Source organism: Anabrus simplex, chromosome 12 (assembly GCF_040414725.1).
Source record: "Anabrus simplex isolate iqAnaSimp1 chromosome 12, ASM4041472v1, whole genome shotgun sequence".
NCBI classification, from domain to species: domain Eukaryota; kingdom Metazoa; phylum Arthropoda; class Insecta; order Orthoptera; family Tettigoniidae; genus Anabrus; species Anabrus simplex.
The window spans coordinates 76,097,263-76,115,474 of NC_090276.1; the positions used below are offsets into that span (position 1 = coordinate 76,097,263).

At 41.7% G+C, this 18,212-nt stretch overlaps 1 protein-coding gene across 4 annotated transcripts in view; it reads right to left on the reverse strand.

Moving 5' to 3' along the window:
• The window catches only part of LOC136884534 (uncharacterized), a 124,253-nt gene extending 108,546 nt beyond the window's left edge, over positions 1 to 15,707 (reverse strand). For 2 of the 4 annotated variants that reach the window (XM_067156780.2, XM_067156776.2), the window contains exons 1-2: positions 15,633 to 15,707; positions 896 to 1,867 (exon numbers count right to left, since the gene is read on the reverse strand). In XM_067156780.2, the coding sequence (XP_067012881.2) occupies positions 896 to 1,846 (951 nt within the window). In that variant the 5' untranslated portion in view covers positions 1,847 to 1,867; positions 15,633 to 15,707. Of the gene's footprint in view, positions 1 to 895; positions 1,868 to 15,283; positions 15,372 to 15,549; positions 15,610 to 15,632 lie in introns of those variants that run through there. The other 2 variants (XM_067156777.2, XM_067156778.2) reach the window with 2 other exon arrangements.
• Between the last annotated feature and the right edge of the window lie 2,505 nt (positions 15,708 to 18,212).

The window sequence follows — 18,212 nt, forward strand, 5'->3', positions numbered from 1 at the left end:
CCTGTAAGCGAGAGCAAAACATACCTGAATTTTTGTTCCGGAAATAACTTGCGAGTACCTGAACAGTTGCTTATGTAGTGTCACGCTCTGAACTGCTAAGTGATTGATATTCTAACTCTGAGAAACAGATGGAGAGCAGTATGACAGCGTCGATACAGTACAAATGAAAGCCTTTGTCACTGTGGGATAGAATAACAATGTTAGAAGTTAATGTTTGCAAGTAGATGTTGAGTGAGGAAAGGGAGGGGGAAGAGACAGACAAGAAAATGGGAAAAAGGAGCAGTTCTCATTTTTAATGCGGATGCTTTCCTGGACCTGAGCACCAGTTGATGTCCCACTTCAGAATCTGTGACAGCAAAAGGATGGGATGCTGAGGGTAAATGTTTCAAGGACTTGAACTGTGAAACTTTCATCAAACATGCTTTGATGGTGCCTGGTGCAAATGGGAACAAAGATTTATGTTGGAGGTTTCGCAGGTATCACGGTGGCTGCATATATGTTCAGCTAGTTACGTCAATCTAGAAAACTAGGCAGAGTGGGATCTTGTTTAACATAAACTCTTCATTTTCCAGTCGCATGAATTTCATGTAAATAGGTTTTACCGTATGCGTGACCCACTGCGCAGAAAGTCTGGTTCTGCATTTTTGAGGTTTTTGTGGTTTTAGCATTTAGAAAGTTCACGCTTCTTGGTACAATACTTCAGAAGATATCAATTACCGAGCTCTTACATCACATTATATCTAGCCTTAAAACTGGGTTCAATCTATACAATATGCCGATAGGCCTGGAAGAACAGGAATACTGTCAATGTACAAGACCACATCTTGTAAATTACCAACTATTGATGGGAATGACATCTGTAGAAAGCTATATAAAATGTTATTAAAAGACTAACCTTACACTTATCCGTGTCCATTCCCTCTTCAGCAGTTAATGGCGGCGGCTGCTGCTCCTCCTCTTCCACGACAAGTACAGGAGCCTCTGACACAGCATCTTGATGTTGGAAGTGTTCGAGTACGATCTGAAACCGATTCTCATCATCCATGTGGTACTCCAAAAAGGCATAAATCTCTCCCAGAGTGTGTCGATGAAGGATGGCAAAAAGGGATCGAGCTTCATGGAGTAAAACCTGTTTCATGGCTTCCTGTTTAGCACGTACTTCATCAATCCAAGATAAAGCTAAGTCAAGTGGCTCTTCCATTACGTCTGTAGTGGAATCTATAGTTGCCTCCAAGCTGCTGGTCGATGTTTGAGGTGTAAAACAGCTTGGTCCTGTTGAAGATTTTGAAGCCAACGGCAGAGGCTTCAAGAAGGGATCTTCAGACCTTGAGGTTGATGGGGAAGGATCGAGAAAACACTGGATGGAATCCGAAGTTGATGCAAGATGTTCTGCGGCATTTTGAACTTCCACTGCAGACAATGTCTGGAGTTCTAAAGTAGACGGGAGAGATTCTTGACAGCATTTTTCATTCGAGGACAGTGGTATCACAGTGTCAACACACGTTTCATCTCTTTCTGTAGTTTCCCGCACGGCTTCATTGCAGCCTTCAGCTACCTCGGGAAGGGAATTGGATACAATAGCATCAGCATAGACACTTTCTTCACGCAATGTCCCCGAACTACATGGTAGCACTGAACTAACTTCATCATCGTCGTCCGAATTTTCTGTCAAGTCTATGAAGGGAGGATGGGACTGAACAAAACCAACAGACAATTCTTGTATCACACGAGCGACCCGATCCGCAAGATTCTGGTAAGTCTCTAGCTTGGAATAAACCAAATTTGGATCTACATCACCATGCAGGGCATCAACTACTGTAGTGACATCGTCAAAAAGTTCTGTCATGATGCTGCCCTCTCAGCTTATCTGTAAAGGAACAAACCAAACAAATTAACACCCCTTTATCTCCTCATCCAGAATACCCTCCTGTTTGTACTAGCAATCATTCTCATCATATATCAGATAGATATCACTAGTTCACTTCAAAAAGAAACAGCAATCCAGAAAGGAGTGAGGCAAGGTTTGTGCTCTGCCTCCCCCCCCTCATTTTCAATGTTTATATAGAACAGGCAGTAAAGGAAATCAAAGAGGAATTTTGGAAGAGAACCACAATTCAAGGAGAGGAAATCCAAATCCTAAGATTTGCCGATGATATTGCTATTTTATCTGAGACTGCAGAAGATCTGGAAAAATTGCTGAATGGTATGGACGAAGTCTTGAGTAAGGCGTACAAGATGAAAATAAGTCCAAAACAAAAGTAATGGAGTGCAGTCGAACGAAGGCAGGTGATGCAGAAAATATTAGATTGGAAAATGAAGTCTTAAAGGAAGTAGATGAATATTGTTACTTGGGTAGTAAAATAGCTAATGATGGTAGAAGTAAGGACAGAAAATTCAGACTGGCACAAGCAAGGAAGAGCTTTCTTTAGAAAAGAAATTTGCTCACTTTGAACATTTATATAGGAATTAGAAAAACGTTTTTGAAGGCTTTCGTCAAGAGTGTGGCATTGTATGGAAGTGAAACGTGGACAATAACTAGCTTGGAAAGAAAAAGAATAGAAGCTTTTGAAATGTGGCATTACAGAAGAATGCTTAAGGTGAGATGGGTAGGTCGAACCATGAATGAAGAGATACTGAATCGAATTGGTGAGAGATCAATTTGGCTAAATTTGACCAGAAGAGACAATGATAGGAGACATCTTAAGACACCCAGGACTTGTTCAGTTAGTTTTTGAGGAAAGTGTAGATGGTAAGAACGGTATGGGTAGACCAAGGTATGAATATAAGCAGATTCGAGCAGATGTAGGATGCAGTAGTTACGTAGAAATGAAAAGGATAGCACAGTATAGGGTGGCATAGAGGGCTGCATCAAACCAGTCTGTAGACTGATAAATCAAACAACATCACTAGTTCACCTAGCTTTCACTCCTCTACAGTGAAGTCACTCTAAAAACAAAGCAATGTAAAGATATTTTGATTGACGCTTTTACAGTCCATATTACGCAGCTTTTGGGCTTTTGCCATGTCAAGACTTCGCTCCACGTCCTCAGGAGATAAAATACGTTTGTCCACGAAGAAGACTTCCCTAATAGTGACTGTTTAAATCTGAGAATACTTTACCAGCGGAACTCTTCGTCTCCAGATGGCTCACTGTGTGCTAGCCTTCCGAATGGGAAGTGATGATGCCAACTGAGCTCCAATAAAATAGTTTCCTGTTCAGTATGTATGCGAGTTGTGGAAGACAGCATGGTCATCAGATGAATCAAAGAAGATGGGGAGGGATGTGGTAGAAAAAAAATAAGGTGCAATGGAAGACTGACAAGGATAGAACAGAACAGAGATGAAGATGAAAAGAAAAGCATGTAAAAGGAAAATAAGCAAATGCGTATGTGTGTTGGGCAGGTGGGGAAGAAGGACGTAGTAGAAACAGAGTTAAAAGAATGAAGAATATTCCTGTGCGTGGGGGCAATAGAATAATGTACACATATCCCTTGACTTTCGAAGAAGCCAACTAAAAGGGATTCAAGGGGCTCTTAACTTGGGAGCATGGGCTGGCAACCATGGGGCCTTGGCTGAGTCATCACAGTGCTTCCATTTACTTGAGCCAAGCTCCTCACTTTCATCTACTATACGCTATCCAACCTCGCTTGGTCAACTTTTGTTCTTTTCCACACCAGATGGTATTCATAATGTATGACTTTCATTTTCCGTGTTGATTTCCCAGTTTTAGTAACCAGAACTTTATTAAAAGTATTACTAATTTCGGTCCACTACTGGACCATCCTCAGCTCGACAGTATTAGCTGTCTAGGCGTAGGGAGTAGCCTTTTCATGCCTTTCGTCTCTTTAGCTGATACCTTTCTTTTTTGACATGTCAAACCTCTTTCACTTCTCTCCTCTGATTAGCGTTGGATGGAATGGTTACTCTTAAAACAATAACCACCACCACGACTGAGAATTAATACAGTAACAGGTGTACACAGGATATGAAAGCATGACAGTGTAGAGTGAGCCATCAGGATAAGGAGAGGTGAGTATGAAATTGAAAAAAAAAAAAACTAAATGAAATAATAGTGAAGGACAGGGAAGAGAACTACCTACGTAAATCTTTAAGTGCTGACAATCACTGCTTAATCGACAGCCAGTGTTCCTATAATAATTATTAGGATTTTTACATATTCCCACCATTTCCCATATAATCCTAGCCCTGTAGTGTGTCGTGTGGATACGAGCTCAGCTATTGCTGACTTGTGTGGCTTTTGTTCCTTGATACGAGTACCAATGGTCGGGCACGTTTGGCTAATATATACCTCGCCACAAATACAGGGAATTTCCTACACCCAGTGCGTAAAGACAGTATTGTCCAAGAGCCTACTTCTTTCTTATAGAATATCATTAATCACAACTGCGAGCTCATATCGCTTCCTGTCGTACCATCCTGGGAGAATATACTTTTTTTTTTTTTTTTACACATAAGCTGTTTTACGTTGCATTAGGTGTTAATTCGTACGAAGGATTCTTAACACCTAGATTAATTAATATCGTGAATTCAGATCAAAACAAAATCCCTCAATTATTTAAATCTCCACACTCAAATGCTTCATCCACCATGCCAAAAGTTAAACCTCCCCATATCGCTTCTAGAAACTCCCCTACAGCAATAGCACACACGCCCATAGACCAGCCTATCCCCACTCTCCCTCCATGCCCCGCCCCTCCATTACCGCACCAGTACAACACCAGGAGTAGAAATGTTGATAAGACAGGCGCTGCCAGAACAGACAGGTCCATCTAGTATTAATTGAACAAGCAAGTCATTTTACAGTTAAGAGGTGTTAATTTAATACATTTTATCACAACGTGTGCTCTAAATTTTTAATTCAATATTACTTTTCTACTTCATTACAGATATTCTTAAGCCCTCCCAAAGACCAAGCAACACATCAACGGGAACAATATTCATACAAGACTGTATCAAGTGTCTAGGATGTTCCTTCTCAATTAAGCAGCAGCCTAAAACTATGAAACAGCTTAATATTGTACTCTTGTCAATTCCTTGACGTTACATGAGACCCAAAGTCAAGACGCTAACAGTTTCATTCACAACGTTCTTGACCAGTCTACCTACAACAATTGGTTTTTTAAATCTCCACTTGTGCATGAGAACACATTTAAATATTAGTTACGTCAAGAACATGAAAATGAAAATCGTAGGTCAAATGAGCCCCAGTTTTAATATCACCCTTTCTCAAGACTTATAATAAAAAAGAAGATCCATTTCATTTTATTTTGAACATTTTAAGTTAACCAGAATAGAACTGCCAAGTTAAAACACATTTAATTTAAATTTATATTTTCAATCTTGACCAACCTACAATCAACAATCAGTTCAAATCTCCACTTATTGTTGACGACACATCCTGTCAACAGACACGGTACGTCAAGAACATGATATGATATAGGGGTCACATAAACCCCGATATGTAATCCTCTTTACCAATAAGAAGATCCATTTTAGTTTTGGACATTTTTCATATTAGATAGATTAGGACCAAAAAACTTAACTGTATTAACTTATGTTACCCATCTTAAGGGTTCATTAATGTTTGTATATATTTTATATAATGTATATATTGTATATAGTGTATATATTGGTATGTTTATATTGGTTAAAAAGGTCCCAAACCTTGACCTAAAGGTTGTATACAGGCTGAAGATGCCCAAAATAATGGGTGAAACATGTACCTGACCTAAATAAGTCTACATAAAATCATGTAGATAATAACCACATTAAACGTGGAAAGTATTGAATAGGTGGTTTTTTATTAAATTATCCTTGATATCTATGCCTAACGTCATCTTCAATACGGAACAATAATGAGAGCTATTACATGTAATTTACTGGAGAGCCGTTTCACACAACAGCAGCAGTTGGCGCCATCTTGTTATGTGTGATAGTAAACACAGAAAAGCATCTTTTCTGGAATACTGTTAAAATGAAGGAAATAACTCCACCATTGTCCGGTCCCAAGTCTGGAATGGGAAAGGAGGAGGGTTAGCTGGCTTGGCAACCAGCTGTAAAAACAGCTAACGCCGAGTGTCGAGATGCGGTAAATAACTCTAACCCCCATAGGGGCCAACGACTTCGGGCGGATGAGCCCCTTTGGGTGGAGTGATGGTCCCCTCAGTGTAGGAAATGCCACTGGAACCCATCATCCGTGTCTTTGGCCCGACGGCAAAACAGACGGAGGAACCTCCTTTTTGTGGTTCTCATTGGTCGCGGAGGCAGATGAGGCCATGCCAGATGGACTGGTTGTAAAGGCGCAACTCAATGGTATTTAGAGTCTGCAGCAGTCCGTTGCAGTCGTGGTACTAGAACCTGCACGTCGCATTTCATTTGTGCCGCAGGGTATAGTTCCGAGATCATAGTGTGTAGGTCACTTCCTTGCAAGCTGTGATCCACCTTAAACAAAATCCCACTTGTGGCACTTTTTCCTGCTGTAACCCCATTCAACTCAAGTCCAACAGCCATGGGATAAGGATGGTGGAGGCAGGTTTTCGGGTGAAACTAGAAGCCTCTAGTTCGGACCTGTACGTTGGCAGTAGGTGTGTGATGGTCGTCTTTGAGACCCCGTGACTACTCAGGAATTCAGTCCTGCATCTGTGTTTGGGCAGGCCTATTTAGGATCACTGCTGCCCACCCTGAATGGGGAAGGCCCTAGAAAATATGGGCTAAACATCGGTAGTCTTACTCTCAGCCGGGTGGGAGGCCGCACCCAGCGGGTTACCCCTTATGCGGTCGAAAAACGAAGATTACCAGAACTTTGACTACAGGAACCTGGAATGTTCGAACCCTACTTGATTTGAAAGACAATAACAGACCTGAAAGAAGAACAGTGCTTGTCACCCATGAGCTTGGACAAATGAACATTCATATTGATGCCTTAAGTGAAACCCGACTGTCTAGCGAAGGTAAACTTATGGAGTTCAGCTCAGGCTACACAATCTTCGGAAGGGAAAAGATAAGGGAGAACACCACATTCATGGTGTGGGATTCGCTGTGAAGACCACATTGGTGAATGATTATCAGCTAACTCCAACAGCTGTCAGGGAAAGAATTATAACTATCCGAATCCCACTCTCTGGAGCCAAATCTATGACACACATCTCCGCATATGCTCCTACCTTGAATGCTGATGAAGCTAGAGACCAATTCTACAACCTGCTGAGCACTACCATCACCAAAGTACCACCAAGAGACAAACTCTTATTACTTGGTGATTTCAATCCCAGAGTTGGTAAAGATCACCCATTATGGGGCAATGTGATGGGAAAACACGGACTAGGCAACTGTAATACCAATGGTCTACTGCTCCTTGGTTTATGTGCTGAACATGAACTCAGCATTACTAATACTCAGTTCCGCCTGCCTAATGGCTACAAGACCACTTGGATGCACCCTTGCTCAAAGCACTAGCACATCCTTGATTATATCATCACCAAGTAATGTGATAAAAAAGATGTCCTTGTTACAAGGACCGCAAGAAATGTCGACTGCTGGACAGATCTTAAGCTCCTTTTTTGGCGGTTGAGAATCTCAATCTGTTGCAAACCAGAAAGATCCATCCACAACCTGCCCAGAAAGAAATCTGATGCTTCTCAAATTGAATCCATTGCTACAGATTAAAGAAATGCAATCTCAAACTGGCTAGTCATCCAGTCACCAGTAATAGTACAAATCAGGAATGGGCCATGCTTCAGAAGGTCATCACTGAGTCAGCTGAGGAAAGGATTGGTTTTGTGAGGGAAAAAAAGACAGGACTGGTTTCATGAAAATAATGAAGAAATTAAATGTCTGATCAATGCCAAACAGGAAGCCCATCTATCCTATCTTCAAGATCTGTCTTCCAATGTGAAGAAATCATTTCTTGGAACTTAAAGGAAAATGTCAGGCACAAATTAGGAAATCAAGAGTAACTGGTGGCAACAAAAAGCTTAAGAACTGCAAAGACTATCTGATGCCCGTGACCTGCGAAACTTCTATGCTGGCATAAAGGAGATATATGGTCCAATTCAATCTTCATCGGGGTCACTGAAGACTGCTGACAACTCCACCATTTAACTGATAATCTAGAAATTTTATAGCTTTGAAAGGAACATTTCTCTGCACTTCTAAATCGTGTCTCCAATCCTACCGAGGACTTTCTCCATAACGTCCCTCAGCAGCCCCAACAACCATGGATGGCAGTTCCACCTACACATACACACACTTCACCAAAGCACTCAACTAAAATAAAGAAAGGCTCCTTGTCCTGATAACATCCCTCTGAACTGATACAAAATGGAGGTACTGTATACCCTTGGAGACTACACTCATCCTCCTCATTTGGAAAACTCAAGAAGTACCTGACGACTTGAAGAATGCTACCATCACTATCTTCAAGAAAGGCAATCATAGTGTATGTGGGAACTACCGTGGTATATCGCTTGTCAATTGCAGGTGAAATTCTCACAAAAATTCTATTAAACCAGCTCAGAGTTATCTCAGAGAGGATTTTGCCCGAGTCTCAATGTGTTTTCTGAACCTCCAGAGGCACAACAGATATGATCTTCTGTGCTACACAACTCCAGGGAAAATGCAAAGAGCAACAGCAGACTCTGTATTTATTTTTTTATGATCTGGAAAAAGCCTTTAATTCAGTAACAAGACCTGCTATGTTGAAATTATCGAGACATTTTGGATGTCCTGAATGTTATATGGAATTTGTTCAAGCACTTCACGATGGCATGTCTGGACAGGTTCTTCATGGTGACTCATTATCAGATTCATTCCCAATCACTCATGGATTGAAAGAAGGCTGTATGCTTGCTCCTACACTCTTTGCACTGTACATGGCTGCCATGCTGCATGAATCATCTGCAAACTTAAGCACGGAGATTACATTTTGTTTTGATGCAGGCCTTTTCAATCTGGCAAAACTTCACTCACAGACGTACTCTGGTTACATGGGTGACAGAACTGCAATATGCCGATGACACCGCATCTCCTGCTCTAACACCTGCAAAACTACATTCAGTCGACTGCTTTAAAACTGCATGTGATCGCTTTGGTCTTGCCATTAATGCGAAAGAAACGAAGGTACTTGCACAACCTGCCTCAGGATTAACTCTTCCTCAGTTCAGTATCTCCATCTTAGACACAACACTGAAATAGGTTGATCACTTTTCATATCTCGGAAGCATTTTGTCTAAACTATGTACCTGCAAACAAGACATTTATAAAAGAATTGGGGCTGCTCATGCAGCATTCGGACGGTTAATGCAGAGTCTTCATGAATAACGACCTGAAACTGCATATCAAAACTCATGGTGTACAAAGCTGTTGTCATTTCCACGCTGCTGTATGGCTGTGAAACTTGGACACCATCGCTGTGATATCAAAAAACTTGAGCGGTTCCACCAACACAGTTCTCGACAAAGCGCAGCTAAAGGCATTGAGGCAACAATAATCACGAAGACAACTGGCAACCGAGTGTCCCCCCCCAAACATGTCAATGGCTTCTTTGGAAGGCAGAGGACCAGATGAAGGTTTAGGGCACTCTATTGCCCCTGAGGTGAGAAACTACTCCTAAAGGCGGATGAACCAATAATGGTCAACGGCATAGAAGAAGACCTCAATGGCAGACCAGACACATGAGCAACTAATGTAGCTTCAACTGCTGGGAAGGCGGATGAAGGTTGCAGCACTTTGGGACCTCCAGTCGTCGTAGTTACTATACCACTGGGCAAAGGCTCTGTAACTTAAGGATCGTGTGACTGTTGGTGTGCAACAACATTCCCACAATAATAATGTCGCGCACTGGCGTCTTCCGAAGAATTGTACCATCTCTTCATGCACAACTGCAAGCTCTGTGGCAATCAGGGAGTTGTGACAGGAGAAGGACTGTGTTATCTGGGAGCTCCTCGCAACAAGCCAACAGGTAGGCGGCGAATGTATGACCGCTGCTTTGCTCGAAGATGGGCTGTAGAGCAATTTGTATGCTGCATTTGTGACTAAGAAGGCCTGTTTAGAATCCACTCTGCTTACCCTGAATGGGTAGGGGGCTACGACTCGATAGACGCATCCAGAGGGTACACCACTTGCGGTCGAACCAAAATAAGAATGAATTTTGCTACTTGGAACATACGTACAGCGACACGTAATAAACCACAAAAACGAACAGCAACTGTTGCTCGTGAACAGAAAAGGTTCAACACTGACATTGCTGCACTCAGTGAAACAAGGCTTGCAAATGAAGGAACATGGTGGAGGCTATACCTTCTTTTGGAAAGGCAAGAATTTGAATGAGCCTCATATCCATGGAATTTGTTTTGCTATCAAGAATAACATTTCTGATAATCTTTATGAGCTCCCATGTGGTATAAATGAATGGCTTATGACCCTTTGCCTTAAGTTCAGTAATAACCAGTGCATATGCTCCGACTCACATCCGATGATGACCAGAAGGAAGATTTATATTCCCAACTTGATGAGCTTCTAAAAAATATACCACAGTCAGATAAAATTATCCTTCTAGGAGACTTCAATGGCCAAGTTGGCAGGCATTCCGCATGGTCTGGTGTAATTCGTAAAGAAGGTGCCGTAAAAGCAACTCTTCTCCTAACCAAATGTTCTGAACATAATCTTGTAATCACGAACATACACTTCCGACAAAAGAACAAATTTAAGACCTCATGACAACACCCCAGATCAAAACACCGGCATCTAATCAATTACGTGATTGTGCATGTCCAAGACAAATGTGAAGAATTAATCACAAAGCTTTCATAAGTGCTGATGACTGCTGGACTGATCACTGACTGATACAGTCTGTTATGGCTCTGCAAGTTAATCAGAAGCACAGGAAACAGGGAAATCACATAAGATGTAGGGTGAACACCGAGCATCTCAAAGATGATAGCGTTAATCGAAGTTACACCAACTCCTTCATGAAAAGCTGCCTGAGAATTATTCAGAGAATGTCTAAGACCACTGGCAAATGTTCAAGTCAGCAATGCTCTCAGGCTGTGAAGAATCTGCTGGTTTCGCCAAAAAGAAACATGCGGATTGGTTTGATGAAAATGGCCTAGAAATTCAGTCTCATAGGAAGGAAAAGGAAAGCATTTAATGTCTAGCAAAATAACCCTAAATCTACCTCCAAAAGGCAAATGTATAAAAATGCAAAAGCTAAAGTCTACAGGAAAACTCTGGTCGTGAAAAATCAATGGTGGCTATCTAAATCCCATGAAATGCAGCATCTGGCTCACACAAACAACCATGCTTTCTTCAATGCAACTAAAACTGTATACGGTCCATCTCACCATGGAATAAATCCAATAAAATCAAAAGATACTGAATTTCTTAGAGAGAAAAGCTCTGTAAGCCCTGCTGATGGCAACATCTTTAGGCAAATTCCTCAGAGCCCTACAGAAGACCACCTTGACAAAGCTCCCAGTCCATTAGAAGTGAAAATTGCCATCAGCCAACTCAAGAATAATAAGGCACCAGGCATGGATGGAATTCCTGCTGAACTCTTTAAGAAAGGGAACAGTACTAGTTCACCAAATACACAAGCTCAGTAACAGGATATGGCAAACTGGAACCATTCCTAGTGATCTAAGGGATGCCCTGATAGTAACAATATTTATGATGCTTGTTGTTTAAACGGGCCTAACATCTAAGGTCGTCGGCCCAAACAATATTTAAAAAAAAAAAGGGTGACAGGACACTATGTGGCAACTACTGAAGGATATTGTTGCTTTCTGCTACTGGCAAACTTCTCGCCAGAATACTGACCAACCGCCTGAAACGATTGGCCGAAACAATGTAATAATAATAATGTTATTTGCTTTACGTCCCGCTAACTACTTTTACAGTCTTCGGAGACGCCGAGGTGCCAGAATTTAGTCCCGCAGGAGTTCTTTTACGTGCCAGTAAATCTACCGGCACGAGGCTGTCGTATTTGAGCACCTTCAAATACCACCGGACTGAGCGGATCAAACCTGTAAAGTTGGGGTCAGAAGGCCAGCACCTTAACCGTCTGAGCCACTCAGCCCAGCCCGAAACAATGTTGCCTGAAACTCAATGTGGCTTTAGCCCAAATCGAGGCACAACTGATATGATCTTTGGAGGATCCTATCCATAACTGGTTGCCCTCCAAAATTCATACAGATTCTTCGATTACTGCACGATATGAATGGTGCAGTCCTTAACAGCAGTGGAGCTGGAGAACCATTTAAGATCGTAACGGGTGTAAAACAGGGCTGTGTGATTGCCCCCACAATGTTTTCCATATATATTGGTGTCATACTTCATTTGGTTAAAGATAAAATTCCAAAGGGGGTTGAAATTATATACAGAAAAACTGAGGACTATTCAATCTTAGCAGACTGTGAGCAAACACTAAGGAATCTACTACTATTCTTGAACTCCAGTATGCAAACCATGTTATATTGGCAAACTCTGAAGATGATCTTCAGCATGTCTAGCAGCTCCATGGACAAATGGTTAGCGTGCTGGCCTTTGGCCACAGGGGTCCCGGGTTTGATTCCCAGCAGGGTCAGAAATTTTAACCATCATCGGTTGTTAATTTTGCTGGCACGGGGGCTGGGTGTATGTGTCGTCTTCAGTCCATCCTCATCATGACGCGCAGGTCGCCTACGGGCATCAAATTAAAAGACGTGCACCTGGCGAGCCGAACATGTCCTTGGACACTCCCAGTACTAAAAGCCATACGCCATTTCATTTCATCTTCAGCATACCCTGGATGCATTTAATGAGACATATAGGAGCATTAGTCTAGACAAACACCAGTAAAACGCAAATTTTATATCAATCTGCACCAACCTGTAATGTGCTGCTCCTGCTATCATGATTAATGGAACTAGCTTAAAAGATATTGAACACTTTCCATATCTGGGCAGTCACCTTTCAGCAAATTCAAATATTGACGCTGAAATTCAATATAGTCTCAAATGTGCCAGCGCAGCCTATGGTTGTATGCGAATTAGGGTGTTTGACAACCGCAACAACCGTACTCTAACCAAGCTGTATGTATACCAAGCTGTTGTTCCAACTATACTCTACAGTTGTAAAATTGGTTACATACAGAAAGCACGTACTACGCCTGGAAAAATTCCATCAACGCTGCATTAGGAGAATCCTAGGAATAAAATGGCAACATAACATAAGTGTTTTGAAGCAAGCAAACAACCAGCGTTGAGGTTCTCATAATAAAACACCAGCTTTGATGAACAGGTCATGTAATTTGCATGCCTGAGTCGCGTCACCCCAAAACAAATCATGTACTGTCAGTTCAAGGTCGGAGAGAAAACAGGGTGGGCAACATAAACGCTATAAAGACTTTTCTGAAAGCGAATCTAAAGAAATGTCGAACTGACCCTGAAATTGGGAAGTTGTGACATCCACTCATCCAGAATGGTGCTGGCTCGTCCACCAAGGGCAGCTATCCTTTGAACTAGAACGAAGGAAATTTCTGGCCAGCAAATGCAATGCTAGGAAAGAGCGTATGAACAGCAGAAGTATCAACCCTCAAGGACCAGTGGCTACCCAAGACACTGTGTGCTAACATTGTGGAAGTCCATGGTTCCAGAATTGGATTATACAAACATCAAAGAACTCATGTGATTTGAACTTTACCTTTGGAAGACAATCATACTAGTTAACGAGCGATAGCCGAATAATAAATTTAATTAATAAGGCTAACCATTTAGGCATGGTATTCACTTCTAAGGCTCACAGACATACATTTTCCTATAACTTGCTTCACCATTTATTCCCCTGCAGGACTCCCTTAAGATACAATGTAATAGTACTTGCTTGTTTAAAAGGGCCTAGCATCTGCATCATCGGCCCGCAACAGGAATTGACCTGTATGTTAACCGAAGGTTACAAGTTGTATACTTGCCAGATTCGAGCAGGGTCCGTCAAATAGATTTTACGTGAAAGAAACCACAAAGGATAAAGCATGTGCCAAAATACATCAAAACTTTTTCTCAAAAACTATTAGTGATTCAATTTTTTTAAAATCGAATATCAAGTACACTTTGTGCGCTCCGTGGTTTGATAGGACTAAACGTTTAGGGAACTTATTCAATTTTAAGGATTCGAAGCGTAAGTTTTTCTGTCTTGTTTCACATTTTCTTTTACTACCAGTACATAGCGCACTTACAGATAGCATAATAAGTAGCCTGTGTGTGTTAACTAAAGGTTGCTAAAGATTGCCAAATTTGAGCTACATAAGTAAATTTTACGACAAAAAAAAGGTACAGATTTATTATTGCTGTCACTTTTTTCTTAAATCATGATCCTCACGGGGAAACCTTTGATATTCCGGGATGATACATAGCCTATCTTACCCAGAATATTTTTCAAATGGCAGAAATTTCAAAAAAGGACCGTTAGTTGCTGAGATCCATTACATATAAACAAACTCGGTCTTATTTTACATAAATTAGGGATTCCAATGAGACCGAGGATTGTATGTGTTGGCATTTGATGTCAAATTTTGTGGAAAACAAGAATAAAACAAGTCTGAAGTATGCTATCGCAGAAGAATAATGCCAATCTGAAACAACATAGCACACTCGCATCAGAACTCATAACATAACCTTCATGGCTATGTTAGTCTATTCTGTCTGTCTGTTAGGTCATCAGCCCAGAGGCTGGATCCTCAAATAGCACCACCAAAGGTTATGCGGTTATAAGGAAACCACAAAAATCAATGGCAGCACCAAAATGAGGCGTACTAGGCAAGACGAGGAGTGAGGTAGTTTGCCACTGCTTTCCTCACTGGGTCAGAAAGTGCTATTGCAGCACGACTGACCGTATGAGCAACACCTTTCATAACACTCAGATGCACTAGTCGTGCTCTGAATGACATTACTCAGCACCACCCATACCCCAGCAGCTTCCATATTGTCACAGCCATGGATGAGAGTGGGATTTCAGTGGAAGCTACACTTTACTCTGGCCTGTGCCAAGAGATGGATACAAAAGTACTGTATCCATCAAGCACGCAAGAATCAACCAACGGAGCAACCATTACTTACAAAATTCATAAGGGAGACCCCCACAAAAATGTGAAAGAGAATTCCATCATTTCTCAAACCGCATGAAATGACATTTGACATATTGTTTTTCGTATTACATGCACTTCAGAGTCCAGTTGATAAAAACTCGTCTTCCTACACATTTTATGGTAAAACTGTGTATATTAATTTACCTACGGAACTATTTATCTTCATGAATCATACAGGCCATTCATGTCAGTTTATGAACTATCGTAATGGAGTTATATCAGCTCGGGATATCTGCAACACGAAAAACACGCAAAGCAAATCAGAAACCGTTGTCAAAAGTAATAAAGACCACGGAATAATAATAGAGCTATGAACAATTTTACACATAATCGTATTTCATGCTGTCATATACGATGCCAATGTCAAAGGAATCGTTCAATACATTCAACTATTCTATATAGATTACCACCTTTAGATTTACTGTCTATGAACATTTCAGCCACACAAATTCATTACTGTTTCAGCTATACACCTGAATTAAAATGTACTCACTGGCGTAGGCATGAAGTACTCCTCATTAAAATTTCAAATCTTCCTCCAACTATCTCGGTTAAACTCACATGTCCTACTGCGTCAATGATAATCTAGTTAAGAATGCATCAACGAGGTATTATAGAAACGATACATAAGATCCTAGATGGCGTTGGCATGATTAATTGCAGCTGAAGTTCTCTGACAAAACATCATGAACTTTGGTAGCACTGACATACTACACTTCATGAACTTTACCAACGAGCTAGAATAACATAGAGAGGCGGAAGCGCTGTCTGGGTGAACCTAATAGAATGAACGTCCGCCATGTTTCCTGTGGTCACACAAGCAAGGGGACATGGCCTTTAAATGACGAAAAGTGTAGAAAATGCGCATTTTAGAATCGCTATGGGAGAATTAAAGACCGTTGCCGAAAGCTTGAAGCATGAAAGCGAACACCGCCACTTCATCATATTGCGGCACGAGGCCAACATCACGATCAGTTGATTGTAGGGTAGTTCGAAATCAACGCACAGTGACATACGCATAGGCCTCGAAATCGGAACAAGAGCGTTACCCTGCTTGGCTGTTGTGGTTAATCATAAATTAGAATAAAAACGATGGACATAAATATTTATAACAGGAAACCTTAAAATCATAGGAACCTACAATAGGTTACAATATCATTCTGTTCATATTTTTAAAATTACTGCATCCTCATGAGTACTGTGTTCCTTTCTTAATCTGTTTACCCTCCCGGGTTGGTTTTTCCCACGGACTCAGCGACGGATCCCACCTCTACCACCTCAAGGACAGTGTTCTGGAGCGCGAGACACTGGGTCGGGGGATACAACTGCTGAACAGGGGCCTTGTGGGGGAGAGAAGGAAGCGGCCGTGGCTTTAAGTTAGGTACCATCCCGGCATTTGCCTGGAGGAGAAGTGGGAAACCACGGAAAATTACTCGAGGATGGCTGAGGTGGGAGTCGAACCCACTTCTACTCAGTTGACCTCCCCAGGCTGATAGAATCCCGTTACAGCCCGCCCTCGTGCCCCTTTTCAAATTTCGTGGCGGAGCTGGGAATCGAACCCGGGCTTCCAGGGGTGGCAGCTGCTCACGCTAACCAGTGCACCACAGAGGCGGCCCATGAATACTTTACCACAATAATCGTTTAGTGTAATTATTTATCATAATATAGGGGGATATCATGTTTCTCCCATTACCATATCATACTGGGATTACTAGCTGAAAGGTAAGCTTGAAAATTGTCCATTATGAAGTGTGGCATAGTTTTAAAAACCAAGGCAACAGACATCTACAATAAAGGCTGTATACATTTCAAAAATAGCAGTAAAATGCTGTATTTATCATACTTGGTGTACGTTTGAACGAAATAAGTGATTTTTTGTGGTTACGTTTTCTTGGTGGTGGGCGCCCCATTTCCTTTATTTGTAAATGTGAATGAAAATTAAATAGGGTTGGAAATGTACAGAGCATAAGCAACTGAATTGAGTGGGATACCATTTATCTCTTTTCGCCCTCATAACGCATTGTTCGGTTAATTCCTTGTTCTTTAAACGAAATCTGAAACAAAATTCGACAAATAATTACCCTGGCTATCCGTACTTTCGCTAAGTAAACAATAAAATGGATTTAATTACAAAACAGAAATTACAAAAAGGAATCTCGGCTATAATTCAGTAATACTTACTTAAAGTACGATATATCCTTGGTTTTATTACTCCGATTAGTACAACCATTCGCTGAGCTTACGGCTGACATTCTTGAAAGCGAGAATCTATGTTTTCACTTCCTAAAACTTAGGGAATTAAATTGGCATGCACGATCTCCCTGTCACCTCAACATATGCTCTCGAGCCAATTCGCTTTGTTTTGACAACCGTTAACATGGCTGCCCCTTATCAACTTGCTTCAAGCAGGGAGCGCTGATGTCAGGTATACAGCCCCTCTATGTTATTCTGGCTCGTTGACCTTTACCCAAGACCAACTACAATTACATCAGACCGTCTCTCTCTTTCTTAGCATTAATCCCGACTTGCAGGGTCTGCTGCTTTGCTACATCTCCTCCATTTCTGTCTGTCGTTGACATCTTCTGGTGTTAAGCCAACACTGTGCATGTCTGTCCTGATGTTGTCAGTCCATCTCTTTGCCGGTCTTCCTCGTGATCTTGTTCCATCTGGGTTGATGTGGAGCGCTGTTTTGGCAACTGAGTCGTCCTGTTTTCTCATGACGTGGCCGTACCAGCGGAGACGGGCTTCCCTCACTTTGTCTATGATGGGCGCGACACCAAACCTTTGCCGGACGTCCGTGTTCCTTATGTGGTCACATCGGGTCAGCCCCATGGACCATCGAAGCATCTTCATCTCCATGGTTGTCAACATTTGCTCCTGTTGTTTCGTCATGGGGCGACATTCAGTCCCATAGATCGCTGCTGGCCGTACCACACTCTTATAAACTTTTGCCTTTAGATATTGAGGCATCTTTTTATCACAGAGGACTCCAGTGACCTGTCTCCACTTGAGCCAAGCTGCATTCACCCTCATCCGAGTATCAGGAGTGGTGTCACAGTTTGAGGTGACGACG